The sequence below is a fragment of the Prionailurus viverrinus genome, chromosome A2 (assembly GCF_022837055.1).
Source record: "Prionailurus viverrinus isolate Anna chromosome A2, UM_Priviv_1.0, whole genome shotgun sequence".
Classification (NCBI taxonomy): Eukaryota; Metazoa; Chordata; class Mammalia; order Carnivora; family Felidae; genus Prionailurus; species Prionailurus viverrinus.
In genome coordinates this window covers 120,570,491-120,589,481 of record NC_062562.1, presented here as the reverse complement: position 1 = coordinate 120,589,481, position 18,991 = coordinate 120,570,491, and the positions used below count along the sequence as shown (strand labels likewise).

General features: G+C 43.4%; 1 protein-coding gene across 4 annotated transcripts in view; it reads right to left on the bottom strand.

Annotated features, from left to right (window-relative positions):
* CREB5 (cAMP responsive element binding protein 5) overlaps positions 1–18,991 on the bottom strand; it is a 417,870-nt gene that overhangs the window by 320,174 nt on the left and 78,705 nt on the right. For all 4 annotated transcript variants that reach the window (XM_047850976.1, XM_047850980.1, XM_047850978.1 and 1 more), the window contains one exon: positions 2,934–3,005. In XM_047850976.1, coding sequence (XP_047706932.1) covers positions 2,934–2,987 — 54 coding nt within the window. In that variant the 5' untranslated portion in view covers positions 2,988–3,005. The remainder of the gene's footprint in view (positions 1–2,933; positions 3,006–18,991) is intronic.

Below are 18,991 nucleotides of genomic sequence, written 5' to 3'. Positions count from 1 at the left end.
AAATGGATGCTTGCGCAATTGAAATTAGTGATTGTTGGTTTAAGCCATTGAAGCTTCGGGATAATTTGTTATTGGAGCAGATCCTAGCCTCCCCTGACTCAGACTGGTATGTTTTTGATAACTGAACTTAACAAAGTGTCCGCTTTACCAAAGTCAAATGAAAATACAACCAAAGGCAATAAACTCTGCTGAACATTTCCGAATCTTTGACAATTTAGAAAATCTCTTGGAGCTTCCCAGTCCCTTGGGATAGTCATTTTAAGTTTTGATCACTATTGCATACCGTGGTAGGCATCTTCTTTGCAACGTGTATAGATTTGGGTTCATATGAATGAGGGAATTCACTGCACTAAATCCTTTGGAATAAAAGTAGTTTGGGGAATACAAATCATTTCTTTATTTGTTATTTGTATCATATGTATTGGCGCATTTAGAATCTGCAAAGCATGGTAATTATGTCAGATTTCTAACTACATAGAAGTTTGATTTGTAACAACAGGGGTTTTTGATGGAGCTTCATCTATTTTCTTGGTCCTTTATAACACCTTATAATATGGGATACTACCATGTGTGGTTTATAGACAGGGTAAACTTCTTAGTCTTTCTGCTAAAATCCTTACTTTAATTTTTACCGTGATATATATAATCAACAAACAACATGGCAATAGCCTTTACTTCGTATTTGTAAGCCATTTTTTGGCTCCATAAAATAACAGCCTAAAATAGAATATTAACCACAATACTTATTAAGTGACAATAATCTCCATAGTATGCCATGTTAACTATAAACCCCTCCCCAAAGAGACAATACAGGGCATCGCGGGTTGTTGTTTTTTTTTTAATTTACCAGGAATATAGCAGCAAATTGTAAATAACCAAAATGTAGAGTCTACAACAGGTACACAGCTGAGAGAAGCCACTGGAACTCAAAACATGTTCATGCTGAGGGCATAGGGGCAGTGAAATTAACAATGGAACCTGTGAGATCAGAAAGAGCAAAAGAAGCTTGTTTCTCTCGACTTCTGGGACAAAGCTAATGTATCTGGAGCCGTAACACAAAAAACCTCCCAGGTACTGTAGACCATTCCTAATGCAGCAAAGTTTCTTTCCACTGAGGGAAAAGGGGGAAACATCACCCCCAATGCAGCACAAGCACTGGTAACTCATATTTACTCTCCCCTTTCCAATCCCCGGCCATCCTTTCTTCTCTATGCAGGTTCCCAGGCTCTGGACGGTCATTACCGTAAATGCCATGATCACAACAATTGACTTGACCGTGATTGGCTAACACTCCACCGGGAGACCCTTGGAACCACTAGGGAACTGTGACATTTCCTCAAGTCTAACACGTCTTCAGCTGAAAGCTGCGCATATTTTTTTTTAAACAGCCTATCAAGAGAAAGAAACACATTAAATAAAAACATCAAGTTTCAGATGCATCTTTACGTTTAACTTTGGCAAGGGGTTGAGGGGGAAGGCTTGGAGTTTCACCGGGCAACCTAGAAACTACGGAAATCCTCAGGCCTCATTTTGTCCAACCGGTCCACTCAGCCTTCTCAGGGGAGAAGGCTGCTCCTTCACTGAGTTCAAGGTCATTGGAAATTCACCTCTTCAACCTTCACTACCAGCGTCCTAGACTAAACCCCGCCTGGCTAGCCTCTCGCTTAAAAAGAACCTCTCTCAGGCTGCTTCCTTCTCAGGCTACCATTATATCACTCTGTTTCCCGTCATGCCCTGGTGCTCTTGAAAGAGTCCTCTATGCTGGCCACCTCCACTGCCTCACCACCCACTCACTCATTAATCCCTTCCAACCTGGTCCCCGCCCGGACTCCTCTTTCATAGGTCACCCGCCAGAACCCAACAGCCAAACCCAACAGCCTCTGCTCAGCCTCTCACTGCCCCGGCTCTAGCAGCGTCTGACACCGGTGACCACACGTCTGTGGCATTATTTATTTATACCCTGCCTGATTCCAAAAAGGAGAAAAGACGGCTCATAGCAACACATAAAACGGGCTGGGAGAGCATCAGCAAGAATCAGGGGACACCCGAAAGGGAAGAGGTCCAAAAAGAAACAAAGCTAAAGCCAAAAACGCAAACCATCGGGCAGTCATTCTCAACCGGGGGCCGTGGTGGCCCCCAAGGGGACCTCGCCCCCAAGGGAGAGGTCAGGGAGGCTGCCCAACATCCTGTCACGCACAGGACAGCCCTCACAACGAAGAATCGTTCAGCCCCAAGTGCTAACAGTGCCAAGTCTGGGAAATCCTGCCACACGGTCCGTAATGACAACAGCAGTAGTAGCAACAACGGTGAACATTAATAAAGCACCTATTATGTACAGGCCCTATACTAAATACTCTACATGCAGTATCTCATCTAATCCTCACAACGATTCTGCCTGATGGGAGCCATTGGAGGCAAAGAGGTTTGATGTTTAATCTCCCCTCTTGAAGTTTAGATAAGTGGAAAAACTGTGGGTTCTAGAAGAGTTATAGGGGGTTTATTTTACTCAAAGAGGAAAACAAAACAAAACAGAATTCAGCTCTGATGGTGAGCTAGTCCACCAGTAATCCAAAGGCCCTGTATCAAGTGACTATTGTAAAAGCAGCGTCCTCCCTCCCCTTTCTGAAATAACAGTCCTGAACATCTGGTGGGCAGGATGCGTCTGGCTTACTTCCAGGGGGAAAGTTAAGGATGGAAGAGGCCAATGCTGATGTATTTCACGGGGCTTTGAGGGAAGTAGTTCAAACTATTCAAAGTAGAAAATAATAATGATGAGGAAGATGATGGGGGGGTGGGGATGGGGCCAGGGGCTTTGACGACATCTTGGTGAAGAAAGCAAGCCCACAGCAGGCATGATTGGCAAGTGAGAGCTGCTTCCCTGTCAGAAGGCAGGTAGTCTCTGGCAAAACAGACCAAAGGATTCTCACACTCACCTGCGAACAGCCTGGGGCACTGCAGACAAACGGCCTCTCCTGCTCCAAATTCATCTTGGATTCCTCATAAATCTGAAGGGTCACGGGGAGAGGGAGGAAGGAAAACAGAAAGCCATGAATATCTCCTGCTTCTACCTAAGAAACATGAGAAAGGCTATTGCTCGGAGCCCCTTGCAATGCCAATCCCCAAATTAGACAAGATAAACGTTAACGTGAGCACAGGTCCCGCTGAAGTTCATTAGGCTTCCTGCAGTCTGCCTTCCTATTGTTCGCTTGAGTGCGTATTTATTGTACTTTGAAGAAAAATGCCATGGGGCTGTGCAGCAGAGATTCTGCCTCTGGAAAACCACCTGGACTATGTTATTACCTGGTAAGACCGCACCTGCGCAAGAAGATTCCAAAGTAAAGTTCACACCTGCCCTTTGGAGTTGGCGGGAGAGGAGGAAGCGAATGGGGTTGTCACCAGTGTGGTGACCAACCCTGAGCAGCAGTCACATAATTCACCCATGACTGCCCCACCAAGCTTCAGGACAGCCACAGGATGAAAACAGCCCTGCCAGCCAGCTCAGCAAATGACCCCAGTGGTGAGCCATGATCTTAAATTCCCTTTCATCTCAGGCATTCACGGATGCCTCAACAAAAAGTACCCGAGTTATGCAGGGAGAAACAGAAATAAGAAAAGACGGAAAACGTCACCTGGGATATTTTGTTAATTTGGTTGCACAGGCTGATTTGAAATCAATATTACATTAAGGCCATCGCCCATCTGATCTGCAGCAGTTATCTGGCGTAAGGTAGCTTTCTGGGGAGAAATCTCACGTTACGGTCTCAGGCATAGGTTAAATTCGAGTGTGGGTCTTTTCTTATGTAGGGGTGAGGTTCTGAGGTAAGCTTATGAGGCAAAACTTGAGCATAATCAAAATCACCTCGACAAATCCTCCCCCAACCCGATAAAAGTACATACACGTGGTTTTGTGGTTACCGATCTATACAGCAACATAAAAATTTTTTAGACATCGTGAAGTACTATGCAAATTTAAGTTTCACAATTTAAACCGTCTTCTAAGTCACACTTTTCTTTCTTGCCAATTTTAGAGTTGAGTTTAAATAAGCTACGTGTGCTGCTGGCGGGACGTGGCTCTCTCAGGGACTCATAGACTAAAGCCTATTGCTTTATCTCTGAAGCACAGGAAGGAACTTGCTTCCTTAAAATGGTACCTGCAGGTGATACCAAAGGAGTCCCAAGTCACCTTCACCCTTGAAAGAGGGAACTCTGCTTCTACTCAAGAAATAGTTACCCTTTGTCCAAGGAAGCTTTATTATCTTGCAAAAAAACCCAACGCTAATCTGTCTGTCACTATACCCTTGCCCCAAACACTGACAGACTTCATATCTATTCTTTGGGAAACAGGTGCACGCTTTCACTTTTCTGAAATACCAAGCGAAAAGACTTGCCTTAGGCAACACTCCTGGTCAGATATTAAAAAACAAAACAAATTTACAAATGCAAATTCTTCTTCACACTGCTTCCTCTTCATACAATTTTCACTCAGTAAATACCCTTTCCGATCTGTGTCTGGATTGACTGCCCACTGGTCACTTACCAACGCAGCAACTTAGCATCATTTTATAGCTTTCCTGGGTCAGATGTATTGCCTAAATTATTTTACTCTATTATATGTGGAATGAGAAGGAAAAAAACAAGTATCTTTAGGAGCTTTCCACTTGTCCCCGTCTGAGGAAAGTCATGAGCAATTAAAAAGACTTCTCAAATCACTTATCACAGAGCATCCCTTCTGTCCCCTGTGAATGCTGATTTACTTCTAAGCCTCAAAATAAAGAGTGAGAAAGTGGTTTTGATCCAAGATAGAAAAAAACAACAGAGTAATTGAGTTATCCATTAATTAAATATGCTTTGTCTTTCTAGTAAATTTTTAAATGCCTTCCTGGAACTTTTCTGTCTCTGTGACCATGATCTGCCTAACTGGGGCTGGGTCATTTCATTGCTTCAGGCCTCAATTCCCCCTCTTTACAATAAGGCTATGAACATCATCTTCGGCTCCTTCATTCCTGTATCACACTGATCAGTGAGGAGGCCTGTAAGACATGCCCAAATTATGGAGAAAGGTCTCTGTCTTTAAGGGTGTGTGTGTGTGTTTGGAGGTGGCTGGTGGGGGAGGTTCTGTGGACAAGTGTTACTTAATCCTCACCATAACGTTAATTATTCTCTACTTATAAAGGAGAATCTGCTATAAGGTGAGTCTTCCTTGGATGCCACCTAAGACTTTTAGTCGCTAAGGTAACAAAAGAATGCCAATACAACAAAAGAAAACCAATACTAAGATTATCTGACAGTAAAAAGGGAAAGCTCCATATAAACGCATTTACGGCATATGTCCAGAAGTAGTAATTAGTGATAATAATTAGATTAATGTCCAACTAATAGCAGTGGTCAAGATTGGAAGTGCCACTACTGAAGGTTGAAAGAGATTCATTAAAAAGCCAAAGTGAGGAGAGAGATGGGCCAAGCCCTGCCAGGTAATCACAACTCTACCCCACACGCTGGTTCACCAAAATGCCGACTTTCTCCGTAAGTTCAAGCCTACAATGGGAATAATCTAGCAATTCTGGTTGGTATCAGCATGAGCTATTTTATCTTAATTGTTGGCTACAATGTGCCATAACCAATGGGTAACGTGCATAGGAGCTGCAGCAGATGCCACGGACTTAGACTATGGTGTGGATGCTTGAAGACGGGATAGGCCCCAGCCGTAGAGATTTACTCTGTCTTATTGAGCCATCATGGTATGGATGTTACGTTTACAGCAATATGATTAATCAGAGAAATACAGGTTGCCTTCAAATAGTTTAGATGTCAGTCAGCAGTATATTCAACTGAGTTGCTACTGTCATTTTATCATTCTATGCTTTAAACATGAATGAAGCTGTACTAATTTATCATATGCTACGGATCCCACGGCCCAAATGTTTTGGCAACACGGTGCCGGAATGAAAGTCCTAGGGTAAAATGGCAGTTGCTAAAATAAAATAGGCTTAAGTGATTAATAAAGTCTACGGTGAGTGGGTGTGTATACAGAAGTGTGTGAACCTCAACTGCTTTATTTTGACGCACTGCAGTTCCCACATTCAACCCTCGGCAAACAGCACGCCCTTGCTCATTGCTTGCTGTGTGGGTGTTTGTGATGGTTTTACTAAATGGTACCGCTCTGCCACACGGGCTTCATTACTTTTATCAACTAGTACGATCTGGTCTGATGTATTAGTGAAGAACCAGGTCTCTTTTTATGGTCTATTATTATGGTTCTCTTCCAGCAAAGGGTGTGACCACTATTCTCTCCAACGGACTCCTACGAAAGCCCCGCAAATCTTTTTCTTCTTATCATCCACTGAGTGGGGCAAATCACTCAGACACGATTTTAGCCAGCTTGTTCTGCATTAGGGCCTCCGAAGTCATGCCTCAACCTCTTATTTCCCATTCTGCTGTTTTACCAGCTGGGACATTTTAATGAACCCAGTTTTGTTTGGCAGTCGCCATACCCCAGGCTCCACTGCATAGAGTTGACATGGTAGGCGTTCAATAAATATTTGTGGAATGGATAATGAATCCTGAATCATCATCATAAACCACCCCAAACAGCTTGCCTTTTCTCTACTCCTAAGGCAGTGGTTCTCAAACTTTTGGGCCCAGAACCAAATTTTCAGCAAGGCGAGAGGTTGTGCAGACCCCTTGTTCCACTCGTTCTCAGTTATGGCCAGGGAAGACAGTTCACCAGACTTCATGAAAAAAGATGTCAAAGTTGCTTTTGGTGAAAACACTGAGATGAGGCTAGTTTCCATTAAATTTCACAGGTAAGCGTCTTAATTCACTCTAAGTTCGGTCTGTTAATATTGCCATAGACAGTGAGGCCACTGAAGACCAGTCTCTCAGCCATGTGCTGGCTACTTATGATCCCTACAGAGCACCCGTTGAGAAACACTGAGTGACCCCATAAATTTGGTTAGATACAGTCATAATTGTGGCAGACACTATCTAATCATTTAGGAGTTTCTAAACAGCTCTATTTTTTGTTCCTCTTCTCCAAAGTTCAGATTCAATGTTCACTTAGAACAAATGCCTTATGAGTCTAATTTCCCTTCAAATTTTTGGAAAACAACACAAAACCCTAATAACAAACCCTAATAGTACATAAAGTGAGTAGAGGTTTTTCCCAGTTGACAAGGAGATGACAGGCTTGATTTACAATTCAAACCCTCAACTGCCACTGGATTCCTCAGCCTTGAAATGAGCAAGAATCTCTTTCATTGTTCAGTGTTTGACCCCACAAATTCCTCCTGGTCTAAAATGGGAAATCTTCCACAATGGCTGATGCAATCCATTCAAATGCTTTGCCAGGCATTTAGAGATATACTTGGAATTACCATTTCATGAAAGGCAAATATTGCAAAAAACAAATGTTACCAAAAACTTGGACAGTCTACACAAATTTCTATAAATATGTATTTTAAGCAAGGGCAACAACCGAGCTCAAAGGGAAAAAACCTACATCAACGAAGTTTGCTATAATCAGCCAAGAGTGATGCTTCCCTGTCTGAATCATAGGAAGCTGATACTGATCCTTAGTTAACACCAAACTCCAATCTCAGGTCTCTAATCTTAGAATGGAACAAATTTCTTCCAGTAACAGCAGACAGATTCATACAGTGACACAGGATTTGAAATATCAAGACACTAATAACGTTGTTTTCATCTGAAAATCTGTATGCACTTTTATCAACGCCGAAAGTTACGGGAGCTTCAAAAATGCAAACTGAAGTTGTACATACAAATGAGCACTAATGACAATATTGATATGTCCCCATCAGCTCTGACATTGTTAATCTGACCATGAATGGATTATAGATCTGAAGGGGGGGCTTGAATTTTAATACGAAGTTAATAACATCTGTCGACATTCATTGGCCTACTGCGAGTGTGGAAAGAGCCTTCTGGACAGGACTCATGTGAAAGAGACCTCGCTACCTTGCTGAGCTTACAAGATTGCCAAAAAGGTTCTAGAGGGGAAAACAGGTCCTTCCTACAGTGCTGAGGACAGCTAGCAAACAGGAGCATCTTGAGTTAGTCAAGCAGCGTGAGAGCAGATCAGTCTTTGTTTCTGGAAACAAAAGTTGCTCATTAACTACATTAGTTAAGTGCATAGCCAATATGTACTTCATGCTTCTGAAAAAAACAAGTATTTCTCTCAACATATTGGTCAGAAAGGCAAAGAGCCACATATAATAATAACCCAACAGAAATTCAAGGAGGCAGGATGGTTTTCCCAACACACGGCTAGCTCCTGGAAGAGAATTTTATATCCAGTGTGGGGCTAAGACTTTCTTTCTTTGTGAAGGATATTGTACCTTTCACTATCTCCTTTGCTCATCTATAAAACATGACCATTTAGGAAAACATTGTAAAATCAGACCATTCAAAGAGATACCATATGAAAAAACAATTCATGGAAGCTAATTATTTCCAATATACCTCTAGTTTTCTAACCTTAATATCATACTGTCAAATAGAAAAATAAACACCCTTGAATTTAAGTCCAAGAAAATCAGTTATTTTGTGAGTGTGTCCTTGTATCCCTTTCTGCCTTTCTGTGTAGGTCTCTCTTTTTTTCCTGTATCTTCGCTGTCTAAAACTCTTTCTCTTTGTGTGCCTATTTCTCTGTGTCTCTGTCTTGTCTTGTATGTCTTTCTCCGTCTCTCTTTGTGTGTCTCATACACACACACACACACACACACACACGACCATGTGTGCATACACACATTTTATCAGCTGTATTCTTCCTAGCCTTACTGGGAAAAAATATCTAGTAGGCTTGTTTCCTGTCTCAGTGTTATTCTTGAAGTGGGCTGCAGCTAGAATCTGAATTTCATTGGGCTATTATTATTTGCAGCTGTGTGACCTTTTTAACCCCCGCTTTTAAAGTGACATTTCAGCCCTCAAGCTTGACACGCCTTGAATGCCGCAAAGTTTTCGAACCAGAGATTTACACAGGGAACAAGACCAACAGTGGGACCGTACCTCCTAAGTGAAAATTTCACCAGGACGTGGCGAGAAGGGGGTGTGCTGCTGGGCAGTGAACGGCCAGTACTCTTCCCCGGAAGTCCTAAACTTTACACGTACCGCTACAGTTACTTCTTACTCTTCCACTCAAACCGGAAAATCTTTGTCCTTAAAACATGTTCGCCATCCACCGGTATCCCCAAAGTTCAGAGTCTTACAACCTGAATCACAGACTTAAGGAGGATTGTTTCGCGCAGTGCGTCAGGCTACGCTAAGGGACTGGCCAAAGTCTCCTTGGAACCAGGGCCCCCGTTCCCAGGAGGAAGGATTTCCAAACAGTTTTTGTCTCTGGAAACTCACCCAGGCTTTGCTCCCCATCGGAGGCCCGAACAGGAGGGTGCTGGGGGCTCACGTCCACTCATGTACGCCTGCAGAGCTTTGCGGTTTTATTTATGTGGCGTTTATACTGTGTATGAAAAAACATTCCAGTGGGACTGGGTTTTCATATGTTAGATTCCTCTTTTTTTTTTTTTTTTAAGTTTTCCATATGTTTCTTTGGATACGAGGCCTCTTTTCAAAGTTGCTGGCTAATTTCTACTTATGTTTTGCACAGTCCTGCCTTACAGCTTTCCTATCGACGGGTTCAATAGTTCAGAACGTATTTGCTAAAAGCATCAGTGTTGGGCACTCGAGGTGCAGCGCTGAAAAAGTCACCACAGCGTGTGTGTCTGTGCCTGAGAGTGTGTATTCAGGTCCTCCTCTTCTTGCTCCCATGGAGCATGATATTTTTGTTTCTTTTTTTGCAGGGCACACTCTATCTCTAAAAAAAAAAGTATATTTGGCATGCATGTGGTTAACAAAGCACTAGGACAGAGATTCTCAGGAAGTATTAAATGGAACCAAATCAGCTGACTTATTTCTAACTGAGGACAACCTCAGAAGACATGCTGAAGGCAGCAAACTCTGCCTTTTTACCTGCTCCCAGTAAGAACACACTGAAGAGAAAAGCAATGAAAGGAGAAAAGAAAAGAAAAGAAAAGAAAAGAAAAGAAAAGAAAAGAAAAGAAAAGAAAAAAGAAAAGAAAAAAGAAAAGAAAAGAAAAAAGAAAAGAAAAGTTAAATTGGAATAAGAAGGGATCCGGGGTTTCATTGACATGGTCATCTTTACCTTTCCAGAAAGTCTTCCACTGCAATTTAAAAAAAATTTTTTTCATTGATTTATTTTTGAGAGACAGAGAGAGACAGAGCACAAGTGGGGGAGAGGCAGAGAGAGAAGGAGACACAGAATCCGAAGCAGGCTCCAGGCTCTGAGCTGTCAGCACAGAGCCCGACGCGGGACTCGAACCCACAAAACGTGAGATCATGATCTGAGCTGAAGTCGGATGCCCAACCAAATGGGCCACCCAGGCGCCCCCTCTTCCACTGCAATTTAAAACAATTGCCCCCTAAAATCCTGAAAGGAAAAACTCTAACGGCAAAGAGACTGACTGCAAAACTGGGTATATACTTTTCTACAAGTCAAAAGCAGCCTGTTTAGAAAATCAGGAAAAAGTCAGCAGTACAGTTCTTTCTTCTCCCTTTTTGCTCTACTACAGTAAAAGCTGCCTTTTTTAGAATTACAACACATCCCAAATAATTCTGCTCTGCCTCTGGATAATTTTTGAGATGTTTGGGTCTATTGGCTTTTAAAACTGTGTTTATAAACAATGCATATTTTTAAATGGTCTGGAAAATCACAACATTCTAGTTGGTTTTCTTTTCACACATTCAAATAATTTTTATCGGGGAGAGTCGTTTTCTTTGTATCTCCATTCTATATAAATATCCTTGTATCCCCAAGCAACACAATACGTTTAGTCCACCTAAGGGCTGCGATAATACTTTACATGTGAGTTTTCTTCTTGTGCGTGAATCTGAACTACAAAATTTAAGAGTGTATATAAACACAGTGGTGATCATGCCAGACCTCACTACTTTCTGCAAGGCCTGGTAAGAGATTATTTCATTTTAAGATTACTATTACTGACTTACTATTCAAAGACATTTGCAAATGATCATATGGAACTAGATACTTTTCCCCTGGACTCCAACAGAAAGCTGGGCATTTCCCAGTTCCATGTAAAGTAGCCGGCAGTTTTGTGTTCAGAGCCTGTTACACCTCACGGCGTCAGTTGGACACAAGGTAAAAATACACTCAAAGACTTGATTCAGATTCCTGACACACTATGCTTCAAATGTCAAGCATGTGAACATTGGACGGTCCTAAGCGGGTCACTTAAAGGCCATGTGAAGGCAAAACCCTTATGTCATCTGAAGATGCTGCCGTCATTCTAGTAGGGTTCACTCTCTGAATACTAGCAAAAGGCACGTCTTCCTCTGCCTTCCTAGGGAAGGCATACTTTCTTTGCCTGGTCCGGAAAGGGGATGCGGAAATATGTGAAGCCAATTGTTAGGTGCCTCTGTTCCTGGGATCCCCGTTGCCAGTTAACAGGTGGAGGGCAGGGCTGTGAAACATTCTGCAAATTGCAGAATGACCGGCACAGTGTGGTACCGAAGTCTCCTGATCCAACACCCCACAGTGCAGCTTTTGCAAGGGTGATAATAGCAGGAGCACCACTGCCCCCTGGCCCGTGCCTCCTGGTTCCCAGACAAAAAAGCAGATAAGAGGACAGTAAGAGCGAGACCGTAAAACAAAGCCCGCACACAATAGAGGAAATGAAAATAAGGGACTGAAGGCATATCCACCTCTCTCTACTTTTCAAAGAGCTCTGAAAAACTTAACCCAGTTAAGCTTAGGATGAGGCTAAATTCAATGCCAATGAAAACTTTATGAATATTCAAGAAAGCGTGTGAAATTATCACTCCCTCTCCTAGTGGAGCAGGGGTGGGGACAGTTGCCAAAATTTTAACTAAGCATAAGCATACCCTTTCAGGTTCAATCCACAGAGGAGACAGATGAGTAAGCTTGTATAAGCTACCTAGATTTTTTTTTTTAAATAAATTACCTGGTTTGGCTACCTACAGTCCCCACTCTCCAGTTAACTTACCACACCGTTTTAAGCAGTGTTGACTCAACAGAAGCAAAATAAAGCATTGGCCCACGGTGGAAATATGGCTCTTTCTCAGATGCCTTTTCACTCCTGATAATTGCCTGTTGGTTTTATATTAATGCTGAGGATAGTCCCATCAAAAAGAGCGTGTTTTTTTTTTCTTTTTAAAATTTAAGTAGAGAACACCACAAGCTTCTAAATTCTGTTTTCATGTGCCGGTACCATCAGCCATCAGCTCACAGAACACTTACTAGGGAATACTGGCCTCCTCAAAAAAAGTTTTCAATAAGAAAATGTGTTAATAGGCCAAATACACACACACACACACACACACACACACACACACACACACACACACACACCTTTTTTTCTCTTGGCCTGTTTTCTTACTAAGAAGTTGGGGTGTGTGTGCTTATACGTACATATTCATACACACATTACAGAGATGATTTCATCCCCATAAACTAGTTCAAACACTCAAAACTGATGCCTAGTTCCTAATGTAACCCAGAGGAGAATACTGAGCTCACAAGGGGGCAGAGTAAGAAAACTCAAGTCCGCCTCTCAGCACAAGGTCACCACAGTTAAGGACCATTAAACTTGTATTTTAAAAGTACAGAAATAAGCTGTATTTTTGAGGATCACTAAATTGTTTCCATGGGCTAGAAAAGTCCTTAATGCCTTTCTCAACTTCCTATTAAACAAAAGAGTCACTCACTAAAGCCTACAAATCCACTAAAACACCCTGGAAAAAGGACACGGAAAGAAAAGGCCTTTTCCTTGAACCACCACCCACGAGAGGTTACGCTGTACCAGACTCCCAATTCATCAAAAGGTCCGAGCCATTCACAAACAAACGCAGGGGCCAGCTCCTTCTATCCCCCAGGGCTAGGCCCCCAGACAACAGCACCATTTTTCGGTCAACACTCCACATCAGCGCAGAAAGGGAAAGAGGATTTCTTAATGCCCCTGCTCTCCAAAATATAGGACCCCTCCCTAAGCATGAATGTGGTTTCTTTGCTCAGGGGGTATAGGTCAGGGCCTAGGAAATACCCTGAACCTGACTTTTCCAAGAGAAAAAGGGGGAAAGGGTACAGGCGGTACCCAGAGGGGATCTGGAGGCATGCCTATCAGACATTTCCATTGAAAGGCTGGGTAAAGGGGAGGGGGAGGGGCAAGTCCCCAAATCCACAGGGTAAACTGCAGTGGCTCCAGGAGGGAATTCAGGGATCTTCACAGAGCATTGTTCACAGGCTGCTTCAGGGAAAGTGGTCCGTGGACAGTGATTGATTACCTGTCTCGGAGAATTTGTTCGGAAGTGATTCAAGCTTGGCACGCACTGGGGGTAGGATCAGAATGCCGAGGACACTGGTCTCATTCATTCGTTCTTTCCTCACACAGTCGCTGAGCACCTACTATTCCCTAAGCCCCAAGCTAGGAGCAAAATAACCTCTGCCTGCTGAGCCCTGACTGTCCAATAGGGAGGTGAGGCCCACACAGATGTCTGTAGTGGAAGGTAAAATTTTAAAGGCCAGAAAGTAGTTTGAGCCAAGTGCTGTGAGAGTTCTGAGGCTGTGAGAAAGCAAGGCCATTTTAATCACTACATCGAACACCATATACTCTCCTTTCACAGCCAAATATTTCTCATAATAGAATGCCAATATAAAGTGCATGTGCATTCACACACACACACACACACACACACACACCTTGGAGAAATCTCTTAACTATACTAGAAGGAAGGTTTTTTTAAACTTAGGCTTTCTTTTGCTTTTGCTCTTGATAAATAAGATTGCATTCTTTGTGGTAAACCTAACAATGTGGTCAGGGGACCAGCTTTTACATTAGAAAGTTGCTAATTATGGGGCGCCTGGGTGGTTCAGTCGGTTAAGCATCCGACTTCGGCTCAGGTCATCATCTCACAGCTCATGGGTTTGAGCCCCACGTCGGGCTCTGTGCCAACAGCTCAGAGCCTGGAGCCTGCTTCGGATTCTGTGTCTCCCTCTCTCTCTGCCCCTCCCCTGCTCACACTCTGTCTCTCTCTCTCTCTCTCTCTCTCTCAAAAATAAATAAACATTTAAAAAAAATTTTTTTAAGTTGCTAATTAAATCTCAGTTCTGTTGCTCACCAGCTGTGTGATCTTGGGCAAGTCATTTAACAGTATAAGACCAGGGCTCTAACCCCTAAGCTATGGAGCCAACGAAGTTATTTAACATCATTCTGAATATCTAATATCTGAACATTATCTCCTCACTATAAAAAGAGACTATAGACAATATCAGCATTATCTGCCTCACAGAGATATTGGGAAGATCAAATGGATGATTTTTGGGAAAGCACTTAATAAACTGCAAAATGCTGTGCAGTGTTGGTCACTATTTTTATTATGCAGTCACCTTACAGTAAGCACGTGGAGCTGCAGAGGTCCTGGATGGTGCAAAGAGTTATACTGATACTTGACAGCACGTGTAAAGAGACTGAAGATTCTGAAGGGTGTTGAAGGTGATGATCTTTAAAGACAGCCTCACCTTCTACGATTCTCTGACAATCTAGCAATTAGCAAGCAAAACTTTTATCTACTAGCCTTTTACTGGAAAGCTCCCCAGGTAGGATTATTTTCTTGGTCTTCTAATTGAAACACGATGTCGAGAAATGCTTTGTAGTCTGGTCTGCGTTCAAACCCTAGCTCTGTGACAGACCAGCTGACCTGTAAGCTTGGGCAATGGGTCACTTGACCCTGGGATAAGTTTGGCTGTTGCTGGCTGGGCAAACCCTCAGACACCTTGCCCTGGACTTCGAAGAGCCAGAGCCACACTGCATGTGAATTTGTTTACCTTCCTGGAGCATCGCTCCCGGCCAGAGAAATGCAGGCAAAGGCCTTGGCTGGGCAAGCCCACCCGCTCGTCTGTGCCTGGCTATGCTGTCCTTGTAGGCCAGCCTCCATTCACACTGAAGGCAGGGAACAGTAGAGTTTGGAGGGCACCCAGGGTAAGCCAGGAAACTCAGCACCTTCTTATCAGTCGGGGCTTGCAGGCTTACCTAGAGTCATCATAAATAAGACCAGTAGACATTATGACATTTTCATCCATCCACTCTCCACTTGGTCTATTAAAAGAAGAAACCGAATCTTCCTTTTGCTATCACACTTTCTTTAGCAAATTATATATATATTTTTTTGCAATTGCGTATTCTCAGTCCCACCCTTCCCTATTTTTTTTCGTTCTTCTCCTTTTCATTCCCCAAATACTCCATGTAGTAATTAAAAGAAATACCTCGAGAAAGGCAAGAAGAAGTAGTTAGCTGTGGAAAAAAGGGACGACAGAGCACAAATATCTGGACGTTTCAACCAGCTGGAAACGTGGAGACATGATACCTCCATTACAGCAACATTTCCTAACCTTAGGACACTGGAGGCTTCCGGAGGAATAGCCTGAGACCTCTGTCCCTGAAAGCAGGCCACCCCTCCCCCCCACAATGCACAGAGGTCTGTATGAGTAGGAAACCCAACAGATTTTCAGGTGCTCAATGCTTGGGAATGGTCAAATTTTTATTTAACGAAAACATCTCTTCCGTGTACCACTACATCCTATGGGTCGGGCATTTTTCATCTCCAAAAAGCATTTTCCATCAAGGTTGAAAGAAAGCCCTGATTGGATACAGCTTTGATTTATCTTCTCCACTGAGCACCTCTGTAGGGAACATAGCTGGGTAAAGCAGTTTGCATATGAGTCAGGATGGCAAAATTCCCAGTTATTTCCCAAACCTTCAGTTTTCCCATCCACCTCTGTGATACGTACATCAAAGGATTTCCGGTATTCTTGAAATGGGGACATTATTTAAATAGTGACACCAAGCTCATGTTTGTAACATGCCTCAGAGACCTTGAACACAAGTTAAAAGTAACAGTATCATTATTTCTTCCTCTGCCCTCTACTGTTCCCAAAGAAACAGAAACAACCTCTTACACACACACACACACACACACACACACACACAAAATCCTCTGGACACCCAAGTTAACCAACATCTCCCTCCTTCCCAAACCGCCAATCAGCCAGTCACCAGGCAAACAGCTCAAGCACCAGGCAAGGAAAACATGTTATTTTTCTGGGCAAGCCTTAACTTCACTGCCTACAAAACATAGCCCCACGGGGCACATCCCACACATCGTGAGATTAAGGCTCCCCTCTCTCATTGGAAACCAATAGTTACCCGTCAACGCCCGCGGACACTGAGGTCAGGATTCGCTGGCATGCGCCCTAACGTCCAAGCTCATTTCTTCCCGAGCTTTCCTAAACAAACCAGCACTCACATCCAAGCTATCCCTGCAACGCCTCTCCTACCAAAAATACTCAAAGAAAGCTCAAAAAGGAGTAGCAGCATGAGAGAGGAAGCTCTCCACAGAGCCTCTAACCCCCAGCCACCGAACAGCCAGTGGGGACTTGCAGAATGAGAGAATTCGCACAATGTCAGTGCTAGGCAGCGAGTCAACCTGGATGTCTCAGTGTCCCTGAAACAAGTGATTCAGTGAGCTAAGGTGAGGAAAAGAAAGCAAAAACAGACAGCAAAAGCAGGCTTCAGATAGTCCCTTAAAAAGGAGGCTGTCGGGAGCCAAATTCCACAGTGCACATAAGCCACTTAAAAGCACACCCCAAAGCACTCGTCGGAAATCTTCAAAGTGCAAGGGAGGCTCCCCTGCCACGGGGCAGGGTCATGGACCGAAAGGTGACAATGAGACACTCCCAAGAACATCTGGCCTAATAAACCAGCACTGGGCCCTCCAGACAATGGACAGCGGCCTCTGTCTTTACTCATCGGCTGACCCCAGATTCTCGTCCTGGGTCTGGCTGCTTCATGCAGACCGCAGAGCACGCACCTCGCTCACCTGAGCCCGGTGCAGGGTTAGGGATTTAAGGCAGCTGGAAGAGCCACTTCTTTCCTTATTTCCCACCCCCAGCCCCCCACCGTCTTCCTCCAGGAGACTTGTCAGTCTTCCAGCAAATGCCTCTGGGGGACCTCGTTAGGTGTGTGGGTGGAGGAAGAGCGGGAAGGGAGCCAGAGGAGGTCCCTGGGCTCACAGAGCAAAAGTAAGCAAAAACCACAAGCACACAAATCAAGTAAGTGAACAAGAAAAACAGCTGCACATTTTGGAAAATCCACTGAAAGAGACAGAGAGGGTGATTTGATAGAAAGGTGGACAGAAGAAGCTTTCCGGTGGGGAGATCAGGTCCATCTCCCAGACCTCGGGGCTGACGAATGCCAAAGAGCAGCCTGGAGAGAGAAGAGGGGAGTGCCAGGTAGAGGGGATGGCAAAAGCAAAGACCTCGGCGAGTCTGAGGGACTGGAAAAAGGCCGGACGCTGGAGGGTGGCGGGTGAGGAAGAGAGAGGCCCGGAGCCACTGAGAAGCAGACGGGCCTCAAATCCTCCAAAGGTAGGATTTATGCTAAGAGTTAAAGAAAACCACTGAAGAATTCCACTGAAGGGGACAAGGCAGAGGCTGAAACAGACAGTGTAGACACTCAGCTTCTCATAAACTACACGGCGCAGCCTGGCTCAAGCATAAGGAAAGACGTAGACTCCCCCCACCCAAAATAAGAATGTGGTCCTAGGAGTGAGAGGTAGAGAGAAAACAAGAAAAAATAAAGAGCCCCACTTTGGGATTAATTCTTTCCAGTCACCGCTTTACTTGAAGCTTGAGGTCACACTGCCTGGTTTCAAACAATGGCTGTGTGACCTTGGGGAAGTAACTTAACTTCTCTGTGCATGTTTCCTCACCTATGAACGGAAATAATATTACCTATTTCATTGGCTTGTTTTAAAGGTTTATATATAGATATAATATAAATATGTAATAATGTCAGGGCACCTGGGTGGCTCAGTCGTTAAGCGTCCGACTTCAGCTCAGGTCACGATCTCACTGCTCATGAGTTTGAGCCCCGCATCAGGCTCTGTGCTGACAGCTCAGAGCCTGGAGCCTGCTTCAGATTCTGTGACTCCCTCTCTCTACCCCTCCCCTGCTCAGGCTCTGTCTCTCTCTGTCTCTCAAAAAATAAATAAACGTTAAAAATTTTTTAAATATGTAATCATGTCTTGTTCTATATGGAAATAGAATAATTCCTGGTATATAGTGAACATACAACACATATTAGCTATAATTGTATTAATAATTACTTTTTGTCTATCAGAAGAGACTCTGATTTGTCTTTCAAACAAGACACCAAGGCCTTTTCAATCCCATATAACCACATTTAGGACATTCTCAATTACTTTTTTTTTTTGGTTTGACTACTAAATACCATGCTTTGAATTTGGTGGTTAAAAGAACATTTTCACTGGGGTGGAGAAAGTGTATCAAATGTCATTTTTCTCTCTCAGTAGGTTAGATTTGTTTTGGTTGAATTTGGTTTCACAGAGCTGAGTAATTATTTTAAATATAAAGACTCAGGTTATCCATTGAAAACTGGTCAAGAAAATGATAGCAATTGACAAATCATGTTTTATCTCGAGTTGTGATTTTATACATAAAGGATATCTCGGAGGTCATATGCTAAAACATTAACAGATTAACAGTGCCTGCAGCTGCCGATGTTTGTGACGCATTTTTTGTACATCTACATATAATTTTCTATGGTGAACACTGGTCGTGTACAAGATAAATCAAAAAGCAATATATCTGGAAGCATGTGATGATGGCAAAGATCCTATAAGAGTCTGTGGGCTTGCCTGGCCCTTTGAAGCTATCTGTTCCATCTTGGGCAAACTTCTAAACCCCTTTGGAGTTTAGTTTCCTCATCGGGGAAATGGACGAAACAGTCCTTTTTATGTGGGGTTGTGGTAAAGACTGAAGGAGACATATAGTGAATATTCCGTAAATCACAGCTCACAGGCCTATGCAGTCTTTTAAGAGCATCTGAGTTCAAGTCTTGATTCTTTC